The sequence below is a fragment of the Chionomys nivalis genome, chromosome 9 (genome assembly GCF_950005125.1).
Source record: "Chionomys nivalis chromosome 9, mChiNiv1.1, whole genome shotgun sequence".
In the NCBI taxonomy this organism is placed as follows: Eukaryota; Metazoa; Chordata; class Mammalia; order Rodentia; family Cricetidae; genus Chionomys; species Chionomys nivalis.
The window spans coordinates 60,865,159-60,877,581 of NC_080094.1; the positions used below are offsets into that span (position 1 = coordinate 60,865,159).

Here is a 12,423-nt window from a genome sequence, read left to right on the forward strand (position 1 = left end):
AGACGAAGCTCGGCAGGCTAGAGGAGAAGCCCAGACCTGGGGCTGGAAAGGGGATGAGGGGCTGGGAGGCGGGGTGGGGGGATTTCCTCCCGCGCTCCCCTCTCCAACGGGAGCGGAAAATGTGATTTGCTGTGCATTCCAGGCGCGGTTCCCTGGGGTGACCTCTCCCACCCAGTCGGGCGGGGGGAGTAGACAAAGAGGCGAGGCGGGCGGAGAGGGGACCCCGCAGGGAAGCAGGAGGGGTGCAGTGGGCGGGGGCAGTACCGGGAAAGGGGGCGGATAGCGGGTCCCGCGGTGGCGACGGTGCCTGACCAATGGAGAGAGGCGGCCCCGAGCGCCGCGCTTAGCCGGCGGCATTTAAACGGGAGATCCGGAGATGCCCGACACTCGGTGCGCCCTTCGCGGACCTGGAAACCCAGCGCACCGCATCACTCTCCGTAGTTCCTCCCGCACCGAGCAGAAGTGGCTCAGACCGTGGTCGCACGCAGGGCCACGAATCCACAGAGAAGGACCTGGAGACCCACAGCACTGACAGGTGAGCGGGGCGGCACTCGTGTGTGTGTGTGTGTGTGTGTGTGTGTGTACGCGCTTGCTTGCTTGCGCGTGCTCTAGTACCCAGTCTAGTCAAGGGATCCCCAGGGTCCGTACCATTCCAAGTCCTTCTCAGTTGTGGCGTAGTCCCTTGGTGCACCAAAATCCTGGAGTTCCCTGGGGTGCGCCTTGAGGAATTCGAGTCTGGTGCTCTCTGTAGCGGAGGTAGATGCATGGTGACTTCGCTGAGTTGGGTCTGCGAAGAAAAGTACGGAGAGGAGGGAGATGTCAAGAGAGTGCATCCCGTTTCTATTTGTCCAGCAAACCCCTTCTGGGTGCTTGAAGCACAGAGTCCACGGGAGTTGCCAGCCAGAGTAACGCATAGCGTTGTCCGGGTCGGAGCTCGGGAGGCGGGTATGTGTGAGCAGAAACCGACCTTGCTACAAGTTGCAACCAGAGATAGTGTCGAGGATGGAGCGCCGGGCTAGGTCTGGGGTGTCTGTAGGGGCGGCGGTCCCAGGGTGCTGAGTGGTAACTGCTACGGACTTGATAACTGGTGGCATATGGGTATGGCAGATGTGATGGAGAGTTAGGTAAGGCAGAATCCGCCACGCTTAGCAAGCTCGAAGAGTCGGGGATCCGGTATCTCCTCGTAGCTAGAGCGCATTGCTGCCTGCGGTGCTCCTGCGGCACGCGCCACACACTTGTGCTAGCGGTGCTCAGGCCTGCGGGTGGCTGTCTGTTCTGAGCCTCTTGGGTTCCATGCTCTCATCCGTCTTCTGCAGACGTGCAGGCGCCGGGCAGCCACCACCGGCTGGTTCCCACTTCCGCGGATGCCGGCTGATCGGTACCCGACAGGCACTCGTCTCGCCTCGCTGCACCTCGCTAGCAACCCCGCTCTAATATCCACATCACATCTGCTCCTTGCCGGCTCCTAAACCATTTCAGTGAGCCCTCTCTAGATAGAGTGGAAGGCTAGGGCGAAGAGGACGTCGATGTGGCTGTCATCTCCCTGGTTTTAGTTATTTGCAGAATTCTAGTTAGGAAAGAATAAACTCGCTACAGCTCTGGACTGGCTGTTTGCCCCCTGGCACGCTTCAGTTTAGTATTTTCCTATGCCCGGCTCAAGCGACAATCCACTAGCGAGGCTGGCGAGTACGTGAAGTGATCACCCTTTGCTGGGAATACCTTCTGAGAGCCTAGACTGGCTTGCTGGTCTAGCTCAACAGCCCTCTTCTCTTTCTCAGCAGAATCCTAATTCCTACTCTTTGAAGGAGAAATATAGCTTAGAAGTGAGGGGTTAAAATCTCCTCCTAACTGTTGGAAGGCAGAATGACGACCGTCAGTAGGTAATTGGATCTCTTGGTGGAAAGAGCAAACCCAAGCGGTGCGCACGTCTGTTTATGTTCCCTTGAGATGGTGCCAGGATACGAACTGATTAAAACAATCTATTGTGTTCAATGGGTCACCAGGGCTTTAAGCTGTCCCTGCGACTCCAGAGTGGTGGTTTCCTTCTGACTGCTCTTACAAGTTAAATAAATAGCGTAGAAGAGGTTAAGATAACCCCATCTCAGGGTGAGGAGTCTTCTTTCACCCCATGGCTGCCCTCTCTCCCCCCCCCTTTCTTTTTGGGACAAGGCAGACAGCACAGGGGACTTGGGAGTATGGGCTTTTCAAAGCAAAGAGGGAAAAAGATCTTAAGAAAACAAGATCCTCCCTCAATACCACCCCAACCAAGTGTACAGATATAGGTGCTTCTATTATTTCCATCGGATACGCTGTACAGTTGGATTTGTTAGATGTTACTAATTATTTAAGAGTTGTGTGTGTGTGTGTGTGTGTTTAACCCCTAGGTCACTGTAGGAATTAGAGTCTTTTGTAAACTTTGTAATTTCACAGCTTTCCCATTTTCTTTAAAGTTCACTTTGAGTGAAATGTTTTGGTAACCTACAATCTGTAGGAAATCCAGGTTGGCTAATGTGGCTTTCATGCCAGTGCTTATACAGAGAACAGAAACACATTAAGTCCTCACATCTCTCAATGTCCACCTCCTGCCCTTCTAAACTGAAGCTCTTGGTGACCTCAGTCTTAATTGTACAGTATCCAAAGTGATAGAATACAAAGAAACCCCACACCCTAGACTTCTCCCCCCAAGAAGTGCTTGGTGGCAGCACAGCTCTGGAGTATGTTCCAAAATACAAAGCCAGAGATGCACAGGGAAACTCTAGCCTTTTATGTAAAGGGAAGAGAAGGGAGGCAGTTAGGAGCAGTGACTGCAGATTTCACTGAAGGCATTGACCAGGCAAGGGCTACCAGCCCATGTCTTACATCTGCAAAGAATTTCCTTTAGTTTTAACATATGTTCTTAGAAATGCAAAGTACAACAGGAATTCCTGTGACAAGAGAAGTCTTTTCCTTCGCATGCAAACGTGAAGATACAAAATAGATAATTATTAGATTTACAATATTCTTCAAAATTTATTGCATTAGAAAGCAAATCCACATGTTCCTTGTTAAATGTACTGTGCTGGATGTCATTGGCTAAGTGACTAAGGACATGTTTGGTGTTAGACAGAACTGGGCTCACATCCTGCCTATCCACTTTATAAACTATGTGACCTTGGATGGATTCCTGGTTAATAACAGGAAGACATTATTATATACCTCATATTTTATTGTGACATTACATGGACAGTATTTAGCATAATGCTTGGCATAGTAAGGGCTCAAAAATAAGAGGTACCTTTTTATTAGTGGCTGTGTTGGGCAGGAGAGACCAGAGGGTGATTTTGAATTTAAGCTCAAATCTCACTTTCTACTTACATAGCTTCTGTTACAAAATGCACCATCATTCAATAGTGCTATTTGATATTTATATTTTTTAATTCACTTCCTGTTGATACAAATATTGTATACAATCATTAACTTCACTAAAACATACATTTTTCAGGGAACTACTGAAGATATTTAACCACCAGGTGTCTCCTTCCCATTCTGTGTTGTGTTAGGTTCCAGCCTGACTTAACCCGAATAGGCGGGTTATAGTTAAGAGATTGCAACATGCAGGAAATAAAATTTATGATGTGTGCTAATCATTAATTTTTCTTATCTCCTTGATGTAACTTGTCTGAGAAATAAATCAGCCTTTATTCTTACTAAGGAATTCTCCAGTTAATTTCTAAAGGCTGATTCTAAAATTTAAATTAAAGATCTAACTAAAGCTAACTTTCACTCTTCCTAAAGATTAAGGCCCAAGGGAAAAAGAAAGGAATTTTGCTACAATCCAGCTAGCCCATAAAGCCTTTGCAGTCAATTCCAATGTGTTCTATGCGGGGAGAGTGAGCTGATGTCATTCTTGTTGCCGGTCTTTCTAAGGATTGGTCAGCAGCAACCATGGACTAGTTCAGGTACAGATATCTGAAGTTCACTGTAATTCCTACCAGAAACTGCATTTAACTCACTGAGCAGGTTGCTTGGTTAATGTGAGAGACTCAATGAGAAATGTGCTGAAAGGAACTGGCCATAGATTTCCTAAATACACCAAGAACATTGGAAACAAGTCATCCATATTATTTGGATTTCCAAATGTCCAGAATCCGAAGACTATTCTTAGTGCTTTTGTGAAATTTTGGATAGATTGCCAGAGCAGAGGTGGTTACTATGGCATATCTTGCTTGTAGGTGTTTATTCTTGAACACCTAGGGAACTGGGAACAAGTGGGAGGCAGTGAAGACCTGTTTTGAGGGACTGTCCTTTGAGATAAGTGATTGGAGGAAGGCCATGGCAAAAGGAAAAGGAGATGAAGGTGAAGTGAAGTTTGCTGGCAGAGAAGGGTTTCAGAGAAAGCTCACTTAACAGCAGAAATGCATGAAGGGTGATGATAAGGTGGAGTTTGGAATGAAGACTCACACCATCTGTAAAGGAGAACCAACGCTCGCTGGGTGTCATGGTTTACTCTGAGTTCATGGGATGCTGTCCAGTGCAATAACGTGAACAAATAATTTTAAGAATGGAAATCACTATGGAGTTAATAATTGGACATGGGTGGCAAGACATGGGGACCTAAATTGGGAGGAGAAATTGGGTTGATTTTGAGTGATTCAGTGCACTGCTAGGGGTTGAGGTGGAAAGAATGGTCCTTCAAGAAATCCTGTCTTCATTTCTTGTACACCCATAGTAGGTATAAGGCACTGTGCATTTGGTGGAAACACGGTTGCAACTTCAAGAGGAAAAACACCTAATTCCCTGATTGAGTCATCAAGGCTAGTTGGTAGGCGACTTAAATGAGGGGATGCTGTCTGGCAGAGCCTGGCTTCAGCCGTGCCTGTGTTGCTCCTTCCCATGCCCTTTCTCAAGTGGACCACCAGGACGACCACCAGGAGCATACTGGACAATCTACTTGAGTCAGTGCACCGCTGTGGCTTCTGTTCCCTGATGTTTTTGGAGGATTTTTGTTTGTTTGTTTTTGTTTTAAAACTTTTCTTCTGAACTACTGTAAAGTTTAAGAACTTGAAAGCCTAACAATAAACATTAAATATTTAAAAGAAAAAAGCATTTTAAAATGGAAAAAATACTTTTTACACCTAGTAAATCTTAGTTTGAATTTTTTTCTTTTCTTTTTTCCTTTAATGGCATAGGAACAGAAAGTTTTCCCAAATTAAACCCCAAGCTATAGTCAAGTAATTGTGAATATATTGCTTTATTGTTAGGTTAAAACAAAATTCATAGTATCTTGCACAGGACCAAATAAAGACTTGAGATCACTTGGGGTTTTTCTAGAAGAAAAAAGACAAGTATTATACGAAGCTGTCTAGATCTGTCCTGATGTCAGGAACCAAAGCCCCTGCAGTTAGCTCACACCTAGACACCAGTCACAGTATTTTTAAATGCAAAGAACAGAAATTTTATCAAATTTATGTGGTATAATAATCAACCACTTAACAAATATTAATAAGCTCCTCCTCGGTATTAGACATAGAGGGTCAGATGGTGCCTTGGCCCCCATCAGCTCTCAGAATAGGTATCTGTTCAATAACTGGTGCAAATATGCCAGGAAAGAACAATTCAGTCTATAAGCCTGAGTCCTGAGTTAGTCGGGAAAAATAAATTGCAGCTTTGTGAATGGATGTTTGTAGAACAGTATGGCCCCATGACATAAATTCAAAATACGTGCATTCAAAATACATCCATAGTCATCTTCATGTTGGCTTCTGTGGCTGTGGACACTGAGACTCTGGGCCTGGAAGAAGTGAATTGGGTTGGCGGTTATATTATTATTATTATTATTATTATTGTTAATGTGGAGGAAGATTACCAGCCTAGGTCTAGGGCCATCTATGTAATATTCTCCTAAAATTAGCAATGAATATGTTTTATTTTAGCTCTTAGCCTTTTAGTTTGGATTCTGACCCTCAACTGAGAGACGTCAGAAACTTGTGACAATGTCTCAGATTTGCATTATAGTCTCTTGAAGACAGAGTAGTCATGGATCAAATTCCCCGGGCCTCTGGAGAAAAATCTGTACTATTTTATAACTGGACTATTTTCATAAGTGATGTTTTATAAGACAAAACAAAGCAATTAATTTTTTTTTTGTTGTGGTGGTCAACATGGCTCTGTTTAAAGAACAGGGATGTTGTAACATAGGCTGACAAAAGCCAGGGAAGCTACAGTTGGAACAGGAGTTAAATGTCACATTATCAGCTCCAAACTTGAAGCCGCTCCAAAGTATTAAGTTAATGTGGAAAAATGATGCATTTAAGAATATTTTTAATGCAACATTCAATTATCTTAGTTTGACATTAGCCTTAGGGTTGAATGGCCCTCACTTGCCAGAAGTTGTCCCTTAAAGAAGGTACGTCTTGCCCTGCTTTTGTGTCTTAACGATGATTAGTCTAGATAATGATACCAGCTTGTCCAGTTTCTTTACAGAGACTGAGGTTACATTACACGAGGTTATATTAATAAGCACTTAGTGGTCATTACATGCAATACCGGTATTCAGCCGGGAGAAAATGGATGCTTCACAGCTGTGGTCTTGTGGAACAAACCGTAGGCATGGGGCAGAGGAAGCCTTAGGGCACTGCCATGCCCAGAAGAGAGGCTATGAATTTGAAACTGTTCTCACTGAAAAGAAAATCCTTCTATGTTTTAATCACTCTTAGTGTGCCCCATGCCAACAAGTGTTACAGGCCTCGAGCTGTGTGGAAAGACAGAGAAACTGAACCAGTGTGGACATATTAACAGTTCCCCAGATGACTGCAGCCAGGCCAGGCAGGCTGTCTGCTGCCTCTCTTTCCCTTCTCCTCCTGTCTGCCCTGTCTTTTCTAAAGAACCCTGCCTCTGAAAGAGTCCCCTTTTTTTCTGATTTGCTTTCTTCATTCCATTCATGTTCCTGTCTCTCCATCTGGACTTCTTCCTGCCCCCCCCCAGTTTTGCTTCAATTATTTCTCTAATAAATATTATATATGTTTGCCATATATGAATCATATGGAGGTCCAGACTTGCTCACAATTCACTGTCCTCAGTGCCTTTGATACTTATGAACATATTCATCCACTTATTCTATTGTGCCCATTTTCTACCTTTATTCCTTCATACACTTTTATATATTTTAAATGTAATTATCTACACACAAAATGTACACGTGAAGGGCTGCAGAGATGGCTCAGTGGTTAAGAGCACTGGCTGCTCTTCCAGAGGACCTTAGTTCAATTCCCAGCATCCACGTGGAGGCTCACAACCATCTGCAATAAGACCTGGTGCCCTCCTCTGGCATGTGGGCATACCTGGAGGCATAATGTTGTATACATAATAAATAAATAAATCTTTAAAAAATATACATGTGACATGAAAACAAAAGAAGGGCTATTTGGGGGAAGGAAGGACACAGGAAAGCAGTGGGGGAGATAGAAATAAACCCTGCACCATGACAGATATGTATGAAAATTCATATTGAAACTCATTTTTGCACAGCAACTTAAATATTAAAATCAAAGAAATTAAAGGCCTACCTGGTCAATTACTCAGAGAAAACATTTCTATGCATACATAAAGACCCATAGGTGAGTGACATATTCCACCACTTTAAAAGGTAGAAAAGTGGAGGATGCAGAGATGGTTCAGCAGTTTAGAACACTTTCTGTTCTTCCAGATGACCTGAGTTCAGTTGCTAGCACCCACACTGGGTAGATTACAACTGTCTATGGCGCCAGCTTCAGTGACTCTGAAGCCCTCTTCTGCCGTTCACCCGGGCACACATGACATAAATGCATACACACAACATAAGCACACACACACACACGCACACACGCACAGAGAGAGAGAGAGAGAGAGAGAGAGAGAGAGAGAGAGGTAAGTCATGGCACAAAGAACGACACGAAGCATCTCTGTCCTCTTACCTCCTGTCCAATGGCCTTCCTCTTTCCTCTTAGACTGTCTGCCACAGGTTCTTGGTCTCTTTCCAATGCCAGAATAGTGAAAAGTCTCATGTTGTCAAATTCAAGAATAAATACAGTTAAGTGAACATTAAAAAGATCACACACAATTGTGTGAGGAACCACTCGGGAGTTAGTGCAATGAAGAGACGGGCCCTGGCTGAACTTAAAGCTTGGCTAATTCACTGTGTGACTATATTGAATTATTCAGTTTGATGGGCGAGAGAGGAACGGGAATAATAGAATCTAATAGCTAATGATAATGTAAGAAGTCAGTGCAACTTAAGTGTGTATTGAGTACGATATAAGATGTTAGGTGCAATTAGTAATTTTTATTAAATACCTTTCTTGTTGTCTGTGTCCTCTCTTCTTTGCATCCCTCTTCTAGAATGAACCGCACCGCTTATACTGTGGGAGCTTTGCTTCTCCTCTTGGGGACCTTGCTACCGGCAGCAGAAGGGAAAAAGAAAGGGTCCCAAGGAGCCATCCCTCCTCCAGACAAGGCTCAGCACAATGACTCCGAGCAGACCCAGTCCCCACCACAACCAGGCTCCAGGACCCGGGGGCGGGGCCAAGGGCGGGGTACCGCCATGCCAGGAGAGGAGGTGCTGGAGTCCAGCCAAGAGGCCCTGCATGTGACAGAGCGCAAGTACCTGAAGCGAGATTGGTGCAAAACTCAGCCCCTGAAGCAGACCATCCACGAGGAGGGCTGCAACAGCCGCACTATCATCAACCGCTTCTGCTATGGCCAGTGCAATTCCTTCTACATCCCCAGACACATCAGGAAGGAGGAAGGCTCCTTTCAGTCTTGCTCCTTCTGCAAACCCAAGAAATTCACCACCATGATGGTCACGCTCAACTGTCCTGAGCTACAGCCACCCACCAAGAAGAAACGGGTCACACGCGTGAAGCAGTGTCGCTGCATATCCATCGATTTGGATTAAGCCAAAGCAGGCGCATCCAGCCTGTCATAGCCATGCCGAGAGCCACACCTAAACCACCCGATTCCTACTTGGCTTAAACCTAGAGGTCAGAAGAACCAGCAGTTGCTTCCCGACTGGAGGCTGCTTATGCATAGTGTATGCGCATGAGTGTGCATGGGTGTTGTGTGTGTTTCCAAACACCAGCGGAAACAACCTCTGCTAGAAGGCACTTCCTGTTACTCTGCTTCAGACGGTGGGAAACGCCCACACCACCGGATCCAAACTCACAGGGGCAGGGCTCTAGTTGGCTTTGCCTTTGTGTTTCATGCGCCTTCCTGGGCACCAGGACTTCACTTGAGAAGGAATACTAACGAAGAGGTAACTCCGAGGGCTGCATTAGACTTGGAACCGTTCAGTGTTTGCTCTTTTCTCCCACAACCTATCCCTTTCTTTGCTCTCCCTGATATCTCAGCCTTAGCCCATGTCCCTAAATTAATGCATTTGATCGTGGGTGTAAATGTTTTCTAACCTGTGATGAACCTCCAGAATGTGAGGAGCCGGTGATGGAGGACAAACGAGATGGAGTATTGACACAGGAGCGTTGAGGCTGAGCGCCAGTCTGGGACACTGAAATTCCAGAGTTTGAAAGCTGTTCTCCAAAAACAGTGTGAGCCTTACTTCGTGAAAGGCTTTTCCTGATATTTAAAAGAACCGAGATGCACGGAGGTGAAATATAATCGCGCACGCGCGCACACACACACACACACACACACACACACACACACACGCACACGCACACACAAAACCCAATTTTCTGTGTCTGTCTCTGTAATCTCCTGACACTATCTGTAACCCAAAATTAAAAGTGAAATATTGACCACTCCTGTTTTAAGAATCAAGCGAGCGAAACAGAAAGAAACATGGCCTCCCTTTTTACTTTGCCTCTCAGGGGGACAAGTGAGAGTCTTGCACACTGGGATAGGAAAAGACAAAAAAAACCTCCTTAGCTTAGCTTTGCTGGATTAACATTGCTTTTCTGTTATTCCTGCAAAATGCTTCTGAGATACACAACACTGTGCTAAGAATCCTGCCTTTGCTGAGCACCTCTGCCAATAAGGAGTAGTCTAAGATGAGAGAGCTACCTGCTCCTTCTGAGTTAGACATGAATGGCGGCTTTTCTGTTTTGACTCTTTTTAGGAAAGGACCAGAAAGGGGGCAGAATCAAAGCTATTGTGGCCGGCTAGGTAGTGTCTGGAGGAGAGCTAAGGGCTGAGACTGCTCCTAGAAGGTCTATGAGAAAGTTCCATTAGGACAGCAGAGCGCTAGGTATATTAACAGGCTATCTATTCCCAGTGGGTCAATTCAGCATTGTAATCATTATGCCTCCTATGGATGTCAAATACTTCTAGGCTCTCCAAATGCCTACTTAGCACTTATGTAAGGGCCAAAATGAAAGGTAGCCTTGATACATTTTGGCCTGGCTAAGCAACACTCCTTAAGACTGAGATTCTAGCTAAAAATGCCCCTTTTTGTCTTTCCCTCTCAGAGTCCCTAGTTAAGTTATGTGTCATTTGGAATGTGTCATTCACTGTCCATCAAAGCTGCCACAGTCAAAGAACCATTGGATGTAAGGAAACTATTTTGGTCTAGCTCTCTCCCATGTGACATCTACATGGAAACCATGCTGTAAGACAAAAACCTCCTTGAATCCCCAAAACACTGGGTCTCATTTTGAAAGTTGAAAAGTCGCTGCTGATGATTCCATAGTAGATGAGCTTGTGCAAGCCGAGTGTGTGTGCTTCATTGGTACTGTATGCTCCTTCCCTGAATCTTTGTGTCATCCACATTCACCACCCACGGGTCACAGGATGGATGCAATTTGAGCCCACAAATGCGAAGGCGAAGGTTTGAGGGAAGTGAAGAAAACTAAAAGAGGAAGAAACTGAACATTTAGAAGCACACCAGAGAAGAAAGGTGACACTCAGTGCTAAAAAGCACAGAGTCTTAATTCTGCCACAAGCAAGCATTATTGTTATAAAGTAAGTTAGGTTGGCAGCCACAGTCACCTTCCAGGAGCTTAGATGATAGTCTCTCATGTAAGCTGGATTTGGTTCACATGAAGAAGATTGCCTCAAAGTGAACTTCACGGGAACAATCAGCTGCATAAGTAGCCTTAAAGCACATCATTGACCAAAGAGGGAAATGCCTGCCTTCCTCACCATGCCTAGACCAAGACCCTCACAAATTCATGTCCTTCATCACTTATCAGAGATGCTCTGTCTGTGGCTGAGTTTGGACTCATCAGTGACATGATGATGTGTATTTTCTCCAACACTGTAGTAAAACTGTTTTATGGTAAGATAGTTGTGATATCGATCTTACCTATTAAGATAATGTCAGATACCAAATATGAATTTTATGGTGTTCTCTTTGTGCTTGGTACTGAAAGAGAAACCACACACCTTGTAAGTCTGAGTGCTTCTTCGCAACTCTCCTCTTCACAGCTCAAAGGTATAAGCGAAAAATCTGGAGGGAAGGATAATTTCCACCGTGTGGAATGTGAATAAACAAAAAGTTATGGTTATTTAATGTAATTATGAATTCAAGTCCTTTGGTTACTGTGATTTCAAACATGCTTTCTTTCTCTATTTTATATGACGACCTCTGAGTTGGGCAAAGAAGAAACTGGCCATTGTACGTTGTTAGGGACTTTTGTCAGGTCAGAGGGAAATGCGATGTTGTCACATATGAAGAGATGTTACCGAGTCAAGGATGAACTTACATTCTTTAAAATTGGTTGTTGCTTGAAGGTTGACACTTCTGAAACATTTTAGGGAAGACCTAAGTGTTATTTTGAGATACTTATAATGTACGTATACAACCAAATCACAGACAATAATGGCTAGTCCACAAATACATATGAACAGAACATTTCTAAACGAGAAATCCGAGCTGAAAGAAATTCTATTGATTTGTCATTCCTCAAGATATTTAACACCATCTATATTGTGTATTTAATCTGCTTTAATCATTTTTAAACAATAAAGGATTATTATATAGGCTATGATCGAACTACCTTGCTATGGATGAGGGTGAGGTGGGATTTAATGGTCTCAGAAAAGCTAATTTGGCTTACAGTTTTATGAATCTGTAATTAGAATTTTATTTTCACCCTAATAACATACCATCTAACTGTTGCAAAAAAAAACAATCAATAAATTAAACCTCTTCTTTTTGTGTATGTGTGTTTGAATTTTAATGTGGTGGTTGTCTCTCAGTAGGGGCTAGGGGCAGGGAGGTGGACAAAAAAGGGGTCAGGGATTCACTTGACCCAGAAAGGAAGAAGGAGGAAAGTACAATGAGCTCTCTTGTTTTAAGAGGAATCTATCCAATACACCCAGATCGTTCTTCCGTCTGTCCTTTCTTTCTTCCTTTTTCGAAAGATTTATTTATTTTATTTGAGTGCTTTCTCAGCAAGTATGCCTGCATGCCAGAAGAGGGCATCAGATCCCGTTACAGATGGTTGTGAACCA

At 44.3% G+C, this 12,423-nt stretch overlaps 1 protein-coding gene across 1 annotated transcript; it reads left to right on the plus strand.

The window, feature by feature from the left end:
• The first annotated feature begins 345 nt into the window (after window positions 1–345).
• Grem1 (gremlin 1, DAN family BMP antagonist) lies at window positions 346–12,109 on the plus strand. Its single transcript, XM_057781980.1, has 2 exons — window positions 346–535; window positions 8,356–12,109. The coding sequence occupies exon 2, from the start codon at window positions 8,357–8,359 to the stop codon at window positions 8,909–8,911; it is 555 nt and encodes a 184-aa protein (XP_057637963.1). The 5' UTR covers window positions 346–535; window position 8,356; the 3' UTR covers window positions 8,912–12,109.
• Window positions 12,110–12,423: the final 314 nt, after the last annotated feature.

Excerpts from the sequence above, each read along its gene's own strand:
- Grem1 (XM_057781980.1), top strand. The coding sequence starts at position 8,357 with ATGAACCGCACCGCTTATACTGTGGGAGCTTTGCTTCTCCTCTTGGGG.